The sequence below is a fragment of the Zootermopsis nevadensis genome, unplaced genomic scaffold (assembly GCF_977971745.1).
Source record: "Zootermopsis nevadensis isolate Lab colony 2312 unplaced genomic scaffold, Znev_1.0 Znev_ptg000022l, whole genome shotgun sequence".
Taxonomy (NCBI): domain Eukaryota; kingdom Metazoa; phylum Arthropoda; class Insecta; order Blattodea; family Termopsidae; genus Zootermopsis; species Zootermopsis nevadensis.
This window is the reverse complement of record NW_028259154.1, coordinates 15,734,709-15,751,655: the sequence shown is the minus strand read 5'-3', so window position 1 is coordinate 15,751,655 and position 16,947 is coordinate 15,734,709. Positions and strand designations below refer to the sequence as shown.

The following is a 16,947-nucleotide window of genomic DNA, read 5'->3' as shown; positions in this document are numbered from 1 at the left end:
AAAATACTAATTTTGAAACCCTTACATTGCATAGAAACGCACTTCTCCACAGTGAAAGTGGCAACACGTGAATGCCATCAGATACACAAAGTTTCTCACTGATGTCCCTTTAAGAAGTTACAAAAGACACAAGCAGAATAAATATTCTATCCACATCAATCCAAAATTCCTTCCTGAAATGCACTCAATCAGCATATTGTGTACAACACATCACAATTAGAAAAGCTACGACGTAATATTCATAAAGGTGAGATGAGAAATCTTCAATGAACAACTGATCACCATTTAAACTAGACGTACATAAAGCATTGTTTTTCAGTTATTTCAGTGCAGAAGAGATGTGTAACCAGAGGACACCACAAAATGGAACCATCATTATAATGGATGTTGTTTTATTTCATAAATTACATCTATACAAATTCAAGTAAAACATTTATTCTAACTGCAGTAATTTTCAGGAATACAGCCCCCACGTATAACGAGTCGCCCGTACAAAACACAGAGAAAATAATATATGTATTAGTGAAACTGATGAATGCAAAAAGATACACAAATGAAAACAGAATACCAAAAGCAAGCTGTATACAAACCAAATCCTGGATTCACAATAAAAACATGGAAACCAATTAATCCTTAAGAGTGCTTAGGAATGAATATGGCACAATTTCTTAATGATGAATTTATTGTTAGAACTATAGTGCTATAGTAATTTTTAGAACAATCTGCATTTAGGGTAAGGATAACCACAATGTATGGGGTCTGGTGGAGGGCCTTGGTTAATTTGGTAATGAACCTTCAGGTTCAATAAGCCATCTAGTTAGTTAGTTAGTTACTGAATAATCACAATGTGCACATCCCAGTTTAGCTCCCAGGAGTTACTTGACAGCCAGATTTTCATTTCTAGAAGCATCTTCTTTCAGAAAGCACTGGGAAATGCAACTTTGCATTTAATGTCCAAATGATCAAGCCACTTTCATTTCAACTTCCAGTTAGTATTGAGTAAATATAGCCATTAATGTTGCTACTCTTGTGCAGGCCTATATAAATCAGGCCAAAGCAACAGATCTTGAACAAGATTTCAAAACCTGTTTTACTTAGAAAAGTACTTAAATTAAATATTGTACAAACAATAACAATCTCATTGCAAAACTTTACCTTTAATTTTAATTAAATTAAGTATTACTGATGCAATTATGGTTTTAGTTGCTGCATGATCTGGGAAGTAAATGATACTGGAGAACTAAAACACAAGAGGTAACAGGTTCATTCCTGACTCACGGGTGTTTGTCCACATCCTGTGTTGGTAGGGACTTTATTATGGTGGTATGATGTCTTATCTGAGGGAATGTGCTACAAATATATGCAAGAACTTAGAACATTTCCAAAACAGAAGTCAAGATTAAAATTCAGTTACAGCACCCAAAAGGAGGAAGACTTAAGTGATGTAACAGGCATACCACAGGAAACAAAAATTATAACTTGCACATTTTATTTTCGTTTTCTCAGCTGTGTATTATGTTTTAGATTTTTGTGCCTACAGCCTATTCAAATTATGTCTAAAAGAAGTGAAAATTTCCAGAGACCTTTCATTCATAACCATTAAAATTCAAATATATTGCTATTTACTTTAGAAATTAATTGACATAACATAATCTCACATTTCATAGAGCACTCTTAAACAATTACTAACTCAGAGATGGCTGTATTCTACCAGAGTACATGGTGCTACAACCCAGAAGACAGCCAAATTCGTAACCTAAAATCCTACTTATTGAGTGACTCACACTCTTCAGTATTAATCTCCTGTCTGGGATTATGACTCCAGCCCCTGAGATAATACTGATGTTGTATCCTCACTTGACAAAACTGCCAGTGCTGAAGCAGTATTATTTTGAACTAATGTTTGACACTGCATGTTGCATTCCACATTCTCTGTTGATGTTAAGCCTTGCCTCTCATCAACTGATGAGATCAAAAATTGGGTTGGTTGCGGGTGCATCTGACCCATTTCCTGTAAAATGGGGTCCAGATTTGACAGTGTTACAGTCGGAAAGAGATGTAGACCAGGAGAAGGCACAGTAGATGTGTTTACTGCCAATGAAGCCTGATTACGAGCAGAGGCAGGTTGCTGTTCCAACATAAAATCTGAATCAAGAGTAGATCCTGATGGATGCTGCTCTGAATTCCGTTGGTGAAGATTGGAAACATGTTGGTCAGTAGGATTCTGGATGTGTAGTGTTGTTACTGCCTGTTCAGAGCACAGCATATCAGCTACCTGAGCATCTTCACTTGTAATGGAAGCAAATAGTGTTTCCAAATTGAAATCATTTGGATGTAACCGCCGAACATGCTCACGGCAGTGTTTTCGTTCTTTATATCCCTTTCCACAAGTTGGACAATGAAATGGCCGTTCAGAATCATGGCTACGCAAATGACCTTCATAATGACTCTTCTTCATAAACTTCTTCCCACAGACAGCACAAGTATGATTAAAATGACCAGTATGTGCCTTTCTGTAAACAAAGAAATAGGACAAAATTTGTTAAAAATACATTATATCAGGGAGCTTCAGCTTTCAGGTCACAAGTATTTCATACTGGAATTCACTATAATGCAAATATAAGATTAAGAACAAATGGGAAAATTAAGTTGTACATAACACATGGCTTTCATTTTGATAGAAAATTATTTCTATGGGAATTTCATATACATTCCAGCAAATGATTCTGACACATTATATTAATTTCATGACAAAAACAATTTTTGTGTACCTTAAGATCACAGTGATGCTGAAGTACCAATATTTATTTGTTAAATGCTGTCCTATATCAGGGTCCTTTCCCAGGGGTAAAGTGCGGCCAGGGCATGACTCTGACCACTCGCCCCCACCTAGTGTCGAGATTAAGAATGAGTAGGAGCTACATCTCCTCTCCCCTTAAATCCCAACATTGTGTGTAGTAATATAGCTTTAAGATCATACTTTTGAAGTTCTGAGGAATGGCTGCATTCTAATATTACTGATGACCATTACAAATTCACACTTGACCTTTATAAACTGTGTATCACTGCTTACATGATATGACTGGCCTAAGTGGCCAGCTGTTGCAACAGTGTATCATAAAAACAATAAATCCAGTACTTAAAGTCAAGCATGCAGTCCTTACTTGTTCTTTTTTTTTGGTGGGGGGGGGGGGGGGGGCTTAAATACCCTTTACCCATATGATAAAGGTCAACACGCATCTTCAATGAAGCTGATTTTGGAAAGATCATCATCATACGGATAGTAACTGACAATTATGATTTCTGTGCTACCATATTTGATCTATTATAAGCTGAACTATAACAGACTACCAGCTTGTGGGCATTTTTGTCCACAGTATGCCATTTCAATAACTTGCTGAAAGAAGAATAAACAATAAAGTAGGATTTGAGGTTTCCATGGTGGTGAGTACAAAGATGGCTGTCTTCTGGGTTGTAGCACCATGTACTGCGGTAGAAGTTTACCAGTTTCAGAGGTCTTTGCTCATCAGGGTAATGAGTTACTCATTGCCCTGATGATATAAACAATTAAGTCTAATGTATAAGTATGCCAAATTTTTTACACCCAAAATCGGCTGGGAACAATACCTGTGCAGGGTGAGAGAACTGCGATGCCGGAACTTCTTGCCACATTCAGGGCATGGAAACTCAACTTGTTGATGACCAGCATCAGTTGGGTGTGTTGCCAGATGGGTGCTCAAATTTGACTTGAATGCAAAAGCTTTACCACAATGTGCACAGCTAAATGGTCTCTGCCCAGAATGCAGGAACATGTGATTTGCTTGTACATCCTTACGGTGGAAACGTTTCCCACAAATGTTACACACGTAGCCTGGCTCCTAGAAATTAATTAAGGCTTGCATAAATTTGTGCTAAATATACAAATTATTCAGTGAAAATGCACTAACATGATAAATAATTTTGGTATGAGTAGGCTTGTAAGAAACAATGAGTCTCATGCAAGTCTTCTTTCTTTTAAGTTTCTGAATGGAAAGTGGAATGTGAGGAGCCTATAATAACAACAACAACAACAACAATAATAATAACAACAAATAACTATTTGTGGAACCAACAAGTCAGAACAGATAGAACCATCCCAAATAATAAACCAGACAGTATAATCCGAAACAAAAATGGAACTTGCCTCTTAATTGACATACCAGTACCGACTGACAGGGATGTGATTAAGAAGGAAGCAGAGAAGATCTTGAAATACAAGGACCTTCTCATTGAAATACAGAGAATGTGGAAAGTGCAAGCAAAAGTATTCCCGATAATTATAGGAGCAACAGGAACTGTCTCCAGGTCACTCAAAAAATATTTGGCCAACATCCCGGGCGAACACGACATCAGGGAACTCCAGAAGACTGCCATTTTGGGATCTTCATACATCATTCGATAGACGCTGTCGTAAAATAAAATTATATAATACACGTAGCACTTGCTAAAAACAATATGTATCCCGGAAATAGCTGCTGCCCCATGTACCTTAGGGACAAGGTCTGTCTCGGGTACATGGAAGTACATACCCCATAAAGTGGTGAATAGATGGGACAATAATAATAATAATAATTTATTATATTCCATGGATCCACAAGACAGTCAGATGACAATATGATGTGGAAAAAGTCATCATAATAATAATACAATACATGTTATAAAGTGCAATTCATACTATTATACAAATTTCACATAATACAAACAAAGGGTTCACCTAAAGAAATGATAAGTTACAAATACATCTACCCATTACACACAGAAGAAAACTTATAACTTATTTGTAAACAACATAAATTCATTGACAGAGTAAAAGGAGTAGGTAATTAAGTATCTTTTTGATGCTACCTTAAATTGCTCCTTCTTATTTACAAGACTTGTGAGACTTGATGGTAGACTGTTGAAAATTTTGATTCCTGCATAATATGCACTCTTCTGAAAACATGAGAGGTTGGCAACTGGTCTATGAAACAACAGCATGGGATACATTAGCTATGGAGGTAGGGAAGTATAGTTTAGATATTGCAGGAATACAGGTGGTTAGGTGGCCTGATGATGGAAGACTAACAAAGGCAAACTACATATTACTCTATGGAAAAGGGAATAAAGACCACTGCCTGGAAACAGATTTTTTAGTGAAAAGAGATCTTCAGCGTGCAGTTAAAAGTAGAATTTATTAATGATAGGCTGTCATACTTAATTATTCATGGTTGATGGTGAGTAAATATTTTGTATCCTCACTGCAAAGTTTTAAAAATAATTTCAAGAAACTATCACAACATAACAAGGGAATTTAGGAACAACTACTTATCTATGATTGAGTTCACCTGTAAATGTGTTTTGATATGTGCACTCAGCTTTCCCTTCTGTGCAAATCTTCTTGGACAGAGATGACAAGAATGAGGCTTCGGATTCTCCATGAACAACTGATTACTGTGAAGTTTCTCATGTTCCAGAAGGCTTGACTTACTTCCAAACTCATGGCCACACTGCAATCCACACACACACCTATTTTCCAAATGCATTCCTTGCAATTTTTTATACCACACACATTACTTTAATTTATTGTGGCTATTAATCTACTGTTGCAGAGCTAATCACATTGCTTGGAGGCAGAAAAGATTTTTACTTGCATTTCATTAAATATTTACCATACCAAAAAAATTATTCCAAATACAAGTTTCAGATCTTAAGAAGATCAATATTTAATTTCATGTACCAATTTTCTGTATGATTAATTATTGTACAAAACTATTTAAAATTAAATTTTTGTTTCATATAAAGCAGAGAATACATCTGACTAATACAAGTAACAGTGAAATTCACCTAATAACTTCTAACGCAAACCCTTCATTACCAAATTGTAAATAAATTTGTTCACTAGGTGAGTACAATAATTTATTTACTGTCTTTACACAAACTTAAAAATGTTGTTAAAATTACTTAAAATTATAACATTTTTTCATTAGATACTAGATCTTGTTACATTTTACATTGACGACATGTTTCGATGTTATCTCATCATCATCAGGTCTATCAATTAAAATCTGTTGCACTTCTTGCTCTGCGTATATTGATTTGTTTTATTTGTTTGATTTTTTAAGTCTCTTCCATTAAACACATCACATACAACCCGCTATGTTTTACTACTTTTAATACTATTTTGTGATTCTTTTACTTCTTTTACTTGTATTACGATATATTACGTAATAACTCTTTAAATTAGTAAATTATTCTATTTCCTATGTCATTATCCAAAATCACGATTTGAAAATTAAAATTAATTTTACAGATTTAAAGCATCCGGGCACAGCCTTCAAATTTAATGGAAGACTTAAAAAATCAAACAAATAAAACAAATCAATATACGCAGAGCAAGAAGTGCAACAGATTTTAATTGATAGACCTGATGATGATGAGATAACATCGAAACATGTCGTCAATGTAAAATGTAACAAGATCTAGTATCTAATGAAAAAATGTTATAATTTTAAGTAATTTTAACAACATTTTTAAGTTTGTGTAAAGACGGTAAATAAATTATTGTATTAATAAACACAAACATGACGCAATTAAGATATAAATCACTAGGTGAGATTTTAGGTTCTCATAGCAATGAACATAAAGATGGTTATCTCCTGGGATGTTGTACTATATAGTCCAGTAGATACAAAGAGGGGCCTCTGAAATTTTAGTAAATACCTACCAGACTGCATGGTGTAACATCACAGAAGGTGGCCATTTGTTCACAAGTTTTGGAAATGAAATATAAGTACAGAGGGACATCACCTCAGCCATTATGTGTTCATTTTAAGCACTTCAAGAAAAATACATACAATTAAAAAGTTCAAAATCATACAGTGTAACCATTATAGAACACGTATGACTTAGAACAAAAGCTTCATTATGGTGAGCTAAATCATCAGCACCATCATTTTCTTAAATGTCACATTTGTGGAAAATGTTTTATAAAAGGGCTGTTTCCAGCACCTTAATCATGAGAAGTGATTCCCAAAGAGCTGAAATGTTTTTCCATAACATTTTTCACTGACTACACTTGCAGTTTTGCTTCTGAAGCCATGGCATATTCTTCCATGCACACTGAAGCAAGGACACCAACAAAGAAAGCAAGTTACACTTATTAAAGCTTACAATTGCACAAAGAAACCTCTGGTGGTGATTGCGTAGATGAGCTTGAACACTGCGAGCATGGAGAAATCCCCTCTCAGCTCTTCTGCAGTCAATCATTGGACATGGCAACAAGCCTGAACTTGCATGACTCTTCATGTGTGCAGAAAGACTTGACTTATGTTTGAATTTTGACCCACACTGATGGCACTTGAAGCCAGCCACTTTACTGTGTGACTGTAATAAAGATTGAACCACGTAAAAACATAAAAACCTTACTTTGACATGGACTTTAACTGAATTTGCTGTTCTTTATTAAATCACACTATTTGTAAATTTATACACCTTTTAATAAAAAATCAAGACATTACAGTTTTATTTCATTTTCACAAACGCAAAAGCATACCTATTACAGAGCTCTTTTATTTACGTCACTATATAAAGCAAAGAGAGAATTGAGCTGTTAGTCTTATGGTAATCTTTGCGTGAAATACATCTGACATAGAATTTAATTTACTAAAATGAACATGCATATTTTCATCCTGTTACATGCTCACATACAATGTCAGGACTATACAAAAAAATGTGTTCTTAAACAAAACTGGAAAGTAGGAATATGCAGAGTCTAAATATGAACTGTTCATGAACTTTAAGGCAAGCCAGCTTGGTTTCTGACTTGAAAGTTTACAGTGTTATACACACACATATAAAACAAAAGACAGCTTACACATACTATGAATAGCAACAAAACCCACAGAAACATACTACAGTGAAACCTCTATCCATCGTTCCCGGAACTATCGTTTTCCCGGATGCATCGTCCGTTTTGTTCGGTCCCGAATACATCCCATATAAAATAATGTTACATTTTCCCGCTTCTATCGTTCCTCGAACTATCATTTTATCGCATCGATCGTTCAAAAATCTTAGTCCCGGCCCACAATTTTCCCGCAATGATCGTTTCTAAGAATTTAAAATGCTGGGTTTAGAGATAAATTAATACCGAAAGACGCATAATGTTTTTGGAATACACAGTAGCGGTAACCTGTTATGTCGCCCAACCAGCACATTCTTTTGGAATGAGGGTCAGCAGTGCAGGGGTGATATAGTTGGAGTGAATGGCGGTGCTCATTGTCAGAAATTTTACGATTTTAATTAGGGTGCACTCATATTTCGTTCCAGCGATGCCAGATGGCATGTGCAGTGTGAATTTCTTCACAAATGCTTTTATTATAAGTACAAAGGAAAGGCTGGCGGCACTTTTCATTTTTCTGGTTCATCTCGTTTCCAGTGGTTCAGTGTCTTCTACAGCTACGTTTCGTTGAGTTCGGCAGTAATAGTATTTCCATTCTTCCTGTTATTGTTCGCGGAGAGGGTGGGAGTGGTGAGGAAGAGGAAGACGACGAATGCGAGCCCGAAGCTTTGCCGAGTTTTGCCGAAGCACACCCTGCATTGGCAAAAGTGAAGTCGTTCTTTTATGCGCTTAATATTAGTGAACGTGACGAGGAAAACATTTTGAACGTGGAAAGTGCTCTGTTTGGTCTAAAACGTAAAGTTTCGACAAACCAGTTGTCCATTAAAGACTTTTTTGGTAAAAAGAAGTAACTTTGAAAGAGAAACATTGTTTTTTTTAAAAATTTTAATGCTTTCCCGCATCTATCGTTTTCCCGCATTCATCGTTTTTATTTCCCACCCCCGCCGAAAACGATGCATCGAGGTTTCACTGTATGTGCATTGAACTACTATAGCATTTTGTTTTATTCATCATTATTAGACACTAACTACACCAAATCTGGAAGTTATGCTAAAGGCATACCACACCACACATATGAAAGTACCTGCTCATGAAGACGAAGGTTGGATGCAGTGTAGAAAGATCTGTTGCACAAAGAACAGTGATAAGGTCGCTCGCCTGTGTGAACCCTTTGGTGAGTGCGGAGTGCATCCTGACGAACAAACTGCTTACCACATTCTTCACATCTGAATCTTGGACTGCGGTGTTGGTGCATATGCTCATTAAGTTTGGCACGTGAAGCAAACTTCTTGTGACAGATGTTACAGGTGTGATCATACTGCCCTTTAAAGTAAACAGACACTTTAGTAAGACAATTCAACAGCAAATGTATTCTTTTCCTGCATAACAGAACTACTGTTAGCCTAGGGTTTAGAATTCCAACCTTACCCTGTTTCAGGAATCTTGCATGCTACTGCAATGTTTATCAGAATACCTATTCTCTCTCTTTAATTTTTACCTTGTGACAAAATGTAAGTAAAATTTCTGAAATCCAGTGTCCCTTAACACAGACAATACTCAAATTTCTGTCACTTTTCTTTGTTTAGAAGAAATTTAGGTTACATGAATTCTGCAAAACCATTAGAAGTCTTAATGCTTTTCTAATTACACTGTTTCAGCTGAAAAAGAGATTGTATAGACCTGAAACAGATGGATCAATCATAAATTATGAGTGATAAGGATGTGACTATTTGAACACACTTTCCAGGCATTCACCCAGTAAACGACGACAAACCTCAATGAGGTATTCCATGACTCAATTTAGATTGAATCTCACTGCTTCCTAAATAGAACTCCAAAGCATTAAAGCTATAACAGAGCAACCATATTGAAATTAGATGTTTAAGTTTACAGCAAAACTGAACAATGTTGCAATACCAATAGCAGAGCCCATACCACTTCAATGAAGATAAAAGTTTTGCAGAAATTCTCACTATAACCTTGTGTAATACTTTCGTTTGTAATAGAATGAATGAGATGTACTGACTACCACATTCTTAATTTCATTGTTATTATAATCATAACCTTTATATTTGCTGTGGGATTTTATTATTTTTAATAAATGAATTAGCTTTCTTTGCATTTAAAGGTGTTACTCACTGTGTACTTAAAAATATACACAGTTACAAATTTACATTCTCTGCACTCTACCACCTATATTCCGGCTATGGAATGTAGCTCAAAGTTAAGACAATTTTTTCAGAAACTGCATCACAATCAATATTTAGTTTGTGAGAAAAAACAGTGCATATACTTATATGTTATGTATGCATGAGGATTTTGCATAATGACTGGAAACTCCCTTCAGTGTTTTGCAATATGGACAACATACTAGGCTTTGTAGATATGTATTAACAAGATGTTCAGGGTGCTGAATCTTTGAAGAACTTACATATATTGTAAATCATCTGCTAATTCTGACCTCCCATGTTTGTTTTTTTTATCACTCTGCCCTTTCTGACTACTGTTCTAACAACTGAGGATATTTCAGGTTGATCTTCCACATCACCACACTGACTTCAATAATTTAACCAAAGACAGACTGTAACATTATTATGAACTTGTAAAAATTGAAGAACAGATTAAAATTTACAGCACAACAAAGTCACAGTGGTTTTCAATTTTGTCTTGCTTATGAGTGCAGACATGTCACAGAACAGCAAAACTGACAATGCAGCACTATACACATACAGGTGGGTACTTTTGACTCTTGTTAATTTACCTGTATGCCTGGCCAGGTGGATATCTCGAGTAACTTTCTGTGAAAATGTCTTTCTGCAGACATCACATGAGAAAGGCTTGTCTTTGCTGTGGGTAATCAGGTGAACTTCTAGCGAGTTGCGACGTACAAAGAGCTTCCCACAATCCGCTGTTGACAAAAAGAATGTCATTACCATTTCTCTCTGCTCCCAAACTCATTGACAGAAATAGGCTACAAACTATTACATACTTGTTCATACTTCATGGTTGTTCTATTTGAGCATTAATAACAAAGTCAAATGTGAACTAGTATGATGGTTTGGTTATGGATGGTCTGAGTCTATTCAATTCTTGAAATCAACCTGATATCCACTGTTAAATTGCTAAGCCTATCACAGTTACACTCGAGCCTTCTTACATATATTTTCAGGATTCTTCAGAGGCTGTGTCAGGAATTACATTTCACCTTCACCATATTAGATGTTTCCCACTTCCATGACAAAGATGTGGGGTTAGAATATTTAGCAGAAGGCCAATTTATAAGCATGGAGGTTAAAAAACAAATGCGCAATTAGCTCACACTATGTACTTATGTGACACTTTACAAAAGAATAGCACTGACAATAAATGATGTGTAGTGGTTAGAACTTTGCTTAATATAGAACAGAACAGAATAAAATTGAATTTATTTATATTCCATAGATCCTTCATAGGCCTAAGCAAAGAATGTAAAACATGTCACAAATACAATACTTGTTTCTAATACAAATATAAATTATAATAGTTATAACAGTAATTTACAGTTAACTACAGTATTACCACAAAAAATAATTATACAAGAAAGTATAACCACTATTGCTTGCATGTATTTATAATAGCTAAGAAAAACTGGTAGAGGTAAATTCTTCTATGGAGTAGAAGGAGTGAGATAGGAGATACTCTAGTGTCTGCTTAAACATCTTTATATCATGATTCAATGATTCAGACTTTTACAGTGGGGGGGGGGGGGATTAATTAATATCTTAATTTCAGTATAATAAATTCCTTTCTGATATTTACTGAGTTAGTGGTTGGCACATGAAGGTTATATCTGTATCTTGTAAACATATTGTGAATATCACAGTGTTTGTTTTTTCTATGCTGTTCACTATAAATTATGAAAAAAAAAAATCACTGGCTAGTAAAAGAATATTAAATTTATTAAACAATTCCCTTCATAAGGCTCTCCTTTCACTGCCTGCCACTATTCTAACGATTTGCTTTTGAATACAATACTTTTATTTTCCGTCGTTACACAAGCTTATTGTTAAAATCATATAAAATTTCACATAAAATTGTTACATTTTATATGATTTTAACAATAAGCTTGTGTAACGACGGAAAATAAAAGTATTGTATTGAGGAACACAAGCATGATGCAATTAAGATATAAGTTGCTTTTGAATGTAAAATATTTATTTGCTGTCTTTTGAGTTTCCCTAGAATATAATTCCATATGACATGATCGAATGGAAGCAAGCAAAATAGACTAATTGTAAAGTTTCCATTTTCATGAGTGATGTGACAGTCCTCATAGCAAAGCATACTGAATCCCGATTTGACTGCCAGACCCATCTAGCAGTCAATCGGGAGACTTGGGTGAGAAATGGCAGCTGAATTTTCCTTATGAAACATCTCGTTCATTCTCATAAAGTTCTTTTACATGCTGTAAATCTACGACATGGGACCACCGGCTTTACTTCTCCTCCGAATGAAGTTGTGCAACAGATTTTTATCACCATTAAAAATCACTCAACCTCAGCCATGTTTGAATCTTGAGTCCAGTGGCAAGCACACTAACCACTTGTCCACTGAGGGTGACTACTCTTATAAATACTTCATTTTATTTCACATGTTTTATGAAATTTTGTGAGATGAAGTAATGAAGAAGCAACACACCAACTGCAATTTAATTCATGTACTCAATTGAGAAAACATGCAGTCAGGTAGAGTCACCTGTCAAGTAACGCACTCACGGCAAGCCAATGCTGACTCGGTATTCAGACTGTGCTGTCGTAAGAGATGTGATTCAACACTAGTTTTTGATGCAAATGTCTTGTTGCAAAAGTCACAAGGAAAGGGTCTCTCCCCTGAAACAGACAACACTGGACTTCACTCCACAAAGCAGGGAATTATACCAATATATATAACAAAACAAAAACTATTTTCTAGCCAATTATTCTCTTACCATAAACTAAATTTGTTATGCTGATGTAAACACAGCCTATGAAGGTATCATAATATTCTTATCATTCTTTAGCAGCAGTGAGGCTAAGAAACCTCAACCTATATAAAACACAGCCCATTTAAATGCAGCTGTGCCAGAGTGTTACAAAGGCATTTACATTCTAAGGATCATATGCAAAAAATGTTAATAACATTTTTGCTACTACCTGACATTAAAAATGGTAAGTTTGTTTAGAAGACCCCTACATTCTCTGTTGAATTAGCATATTACTTCTTGAATACATGTGCAATGTTTATAAGTGTACATCTTATATGCAGTTGGCAGTAACTAAAAAAATATTAATGAATATACAGCATTTTATATATGTTTCTGATCAGCTTACACTTACCAGTATGTGTTCTGTAGTGTCGAACAATTGCAGACCTAGTGGTGAATGATTTGTCACATGTAGGACAGCTATACATTCCACCATGTAATTGTACAAAATTCATGGACTGAAAAATATGGAACTTGTTAATAAAAAATTAATCAAAGAACAACCACATTCACACACCAACACCAGCCTGCCACTAGTTTCATTCATCCTCCCTATGTCTACACCAGCTAGTCAATTAGAAATATAGGTTTAGAAAATACAAAAATTAAACCAAGCCCTTCTGGTTCTATTGAAATGCATGGATGGTATGAAACTAATGAGTCAAATGTGTATGCAATAGGTGATGTAGCTGGTCCGCCATGTTTAGTGCATAAAGCAAGCCATGAAGCCGTGATCTGCGTTGAAAAGACTGCTGGTAAAAATGTTCATATGTCAAAAAAAGAATGCATACCAAATTGCATGTGTCTACCTAACACCAGGTTTCTTAGAACCACATCTTTATATAACTCTCAGTTAGTGCTGTTTCCTACTAAACATACTCTATCTTACCACTACAGTTCTACTCCCCCCCCTCCAATTCTGATAAATTCTTGATTTTATTCTCCCATTTGCATCACATTTTATACATGTAAATTCCTTTTTATCTTAATTCTATAATATTGGTATAATTTATTATTTTCTTACAAGCTATATCTTCATTAAGCATAAGCCAGTTTCTATCCAATATCATAAATTAGAAAATACTACATGCCTATACAATTCCTTCTATGCTCCTAATAATTAATTTCATTTGCCCTGTGTTAATACACACATGAATTTCACAATTCAGAAAAGATTTTTCATGTTTAATACACAGGGCATGGGACTCTAATTTACCTTGTCTTTTGGAGCTTCTGTACCTGCTGTCCTGTTTGCTTCTGAGGAAGAATTTTCAATGCAATCAAGTTCTTCAAAGTTGTCACCATGGTTACTAGCCACGACCACCATATGAAGCTCTGACAATTGTGACTTGATGGGATCATTAAGATTTTCAAGATTGTCATTATCCTTATTTTTATCATCTTCATGGTGGCTTTGGAAACCACCATTGCTATGACCCCCAAATTCTGACCAGTTAGTGTGACTTTTTTCATCCAAATTAGCAATCTTTGCTTCATCTCCAACACCTTTGTCTGGAGGCCAATCAATATTTTCTCTGATTTCTGTCTCAAAAGTTATTACATTTGTATCAGCACTTTTTGTCTGGGGTTCAAGCACTTTACATCGCTGAAGAGTCACCTGCATTTAAAACAGTGAAATTAACTCTATCTCTAATTTAACAAAAATCTTTATTTTCTGTGAGACCCATAAAGATAATATTACCAACTTTAAGATGTTATGCCACATTGAGGACACAGCTGTTAATATGACATGTAATCATTACAAGAACAGCTACAACAGTACATAACCTATGTGAATGAAATAGCATGATTAAATATTCTAAGTTAATTTTATTAATGGAGTACTATCTATATCTGACAACCAGATCTCAACAGAGTTATTAATTATCACTATTCAGAATACTTCAAACCTAAATAAATATCAAGAACATAGACTGAAAATCACATTGCTTTTGCAAGACTTTGATTAATAACATTGGAATTACTGGCAACAGCAAAAATAAGACAATTTTCTTTATGGCTTTGTGAGTGTTCTAATCACGAAGTAATCTCCACAGTAGTAATGTCATCATACTAAATTAAACTAACCTAATCTGTAACCAAAATGCATCCATAAATATGAGAAGAAACACCTATTTTAACTTACACACTATACCTACAGATGTTTAATGTTAAACAGCATGAAATTGTAAAAATATTCTGCAAGCTAAAGAAGCAAATAAAACTGGTCACCACATTGTTCAGGTATTCCAACTATTATATCAAAGAATCAATGACATGTGTTTGATAGAAATAAACTCACCTTCAGACATTCCATAAACAAAACAAATCTGGACAAGAATTCCTCCTCCTTATGTGTCTCCATCATCAAACTGAGATCTGAATGAGAAAGTGAGTAAGACTGCAGTATTCCAGCATCTTTCAACTGGAAACAAAAAGGCGCATCACAGAGATCTGGTGTATATAGATATATTTGACACTGCAGAACTGTGGCAGGTTATCAGGATGCAACAAAAATATACAAAAAGTTTTGACTACAAAACCGATTGCATAGTAACAACTTTTATATATAATACACAAGTTTCATATGATAGCAGATATTATGAAAATTATGTTCCAATCTTGGGATTTCTTTTTCTCACATACAACGAATAAAATCTATTTATAAATTCTGTCTCAATGCTCACAAAACTTCATCAGATGACTCACAAATTATATTATTTAACTGATTAAATGGTCTCATCATTCCTTGGATAGTTCATAAAAAATGTTGCAGTGTTTATTACTGCTGTCCATCTTGTCTGTGTTAGTATATAATAAATTTGGAAGGGCATAAAAGGAACAGGTCGTGACCGACTGCATGGCCAGCATTTCCCTCGACGTAATGATGAAAAACACGCAAAACCTCAGAAGAGCCTCAGGACCGAGATTTGAAACCAGCTCCTCCCGAAATGGTTAGCTACATGACGTTAGTAGGTTTAGTTTCTCACGGTGGTGAGTAGGAAGATGGCTGTCCTCTAGGCTGTAGTGGCGTGTAGTCCGGTAGAAGTTTACCAGCGTTTCAGAGGTCCTTGCTGCCTCCATCATCAGGGAGACGTTGGTAAACTTCCATCACACTATACGCTACAACCCAGACGACAGACATCTACGTTAAGCTAGCTTCGCTTGTCATTACGACTAATTTAGTCCGTAATTTTACCTATTAAAAAATGTTTTTAACTGATGTTCATACCTCCTTTATTTATAAAGTTACATAAAAGTGTAAAATATCACTACTTACAAATGAAAGAAATCTGGAAGAAAAGTTCAACAATTCTTGTGCCAATTCAGTCCAAACGGTAGTAATCATTGTTTTAAGACAGTCCCTCGCTTCTCCTTATGCTAAAATAAAAACGATTAAGTTTCACGTAAGAAAACACTTTAATCTACGCCAAGGGCATTCCTAACCTCTAACGGCATACACTCCACTTCTCACTTTACCTTCTAAATGCAATCTTTGCATTATGATTGCAGAGACAGCTTACCAAGTTGAACATAGTCTTAAATGGGAGCATTACGCAGCCTTTTGGAGTGGCGCGAATTTTAAACAATAAACGAAAACTGGGGATAGCAGACCACACGAAATAACACTGTGTGCTTTATTTTTTACTTCAGTGAAGAAAATTCATACGTTGGAGGGGAGGGGGTGTCAAGAGGTTAAAACACCAAATTTACTTTGCATTAATAAGACATAAAGTCAAGTCTCATGACCATCTTCTGTGATGTTGCACCATGTAGTATGGAAGAAGTTTACTGGTGATTCATAGGTGCTTGCTGTGGAGAAGAGGTTTTCGTTTTTCGATTTATGCACTCTCACCCTCTGTAACTTTCCTTTGGAACACAACGGTCAGATAAATCGATGCGTATCTGTATATCTTAACAGAGCTATAGTGCTACAGTTTCATAAATATTCTCCAGTATAAAGTTCTAAAACTTAACTGTTAACCATCACTTCAAAACATGCTAATTAATTTCTTTTCTTTTTTGT

The 16,947-nt window shown here is 35.2% G+C and overlaps 1 protein-coding gene across 5 annotated transcripts; it reads right to left on the bottom strand.

Annotated features, from left to right (window-relative positions):
• Positions 1 to 375: 375 nt before the first annotated feature.
• Positions 376 to 16,463, bottom strand: LOC110839734 (uncharacterized). Of its 5 annotated transcripts, none has more exons than XM_022084210.2 (12): positions 16,401 to 16,463; positions 16,201 to 16,301; positions 15,223 to 15,345; positions 14,137 to 14,538; positions 13,273 to 13,378; positions 12,673 to 12,786; positions 10,680 to 10,826; positions 9,003 to 9,241; positions 7,189 to 7,401; positions 5,364 to 5,525; positions 3,628 to 3,878; positions 376 to 2,513 (listed from the first exon to the last, which is right to left on the bottom strand). In XM_022084210.2, exons 2-12 carry the CDS (start codon positions 16,267 to 16,269, stop codon positions 1,814 to 1,816), a joined length of 2,526 nt encoding a protein of 841 aa, XP_021939902.2. In that variant the 5' UTR covers positions 16,270 to 16,301; positions 16,401 to 16,463; the 3' UTR covers positions 376 to 1,813. The 5 variants fall into 5 exon arrangements, 4 of the variants coding, with proteins under 4 accessions (XP_021939902.2, XP_021939901.2, XP_021939904.2 ...); XR_015536605.1 differs by lacking the exon at positions 16,401 to 16,463 and adding an exon at positions 2,772 to 2,889 and having other exon boundaries at positions 2,392 to 2,513; positions 16,201 to 16,394; XM_022084209.2 differs by lacking the exon at positions 16,401 to 16,463 and having other exon boundaries at positions 16,201 to 16,394.
• Between the last annotated feature and the right edge of the window lie 484 nt (positions 16,464 to 16,947).

What these genes read in the sequence shown, in the direction of transcription:
- LOC110839734 (XM_022084210.2), bottom strand. Translation starts at nt 16,269, where the DNA reads ATGATTACTACCGTTTGGACTGAATTGGCACAAGAATTGTTGAACTTT. An exon ending in ACCTTCGTCTTCATGAGCAG is followed by an intron (nt 7,402 to 9,002) that starts GTACTTTCATAT and finishes TCTTTATTACAG; the next exon opens with TCACACAGTAAAGTGGCTGG. An exon ending in AGAGGTTTCTTTGTGCAATT is followed by an intron (nt 5,526 to 7,188) that starts GTAAGCTTTAAT and finishes TGTGGATTGCAG; the next exon opens with TGTGGCCATGAGTTTGGAAG.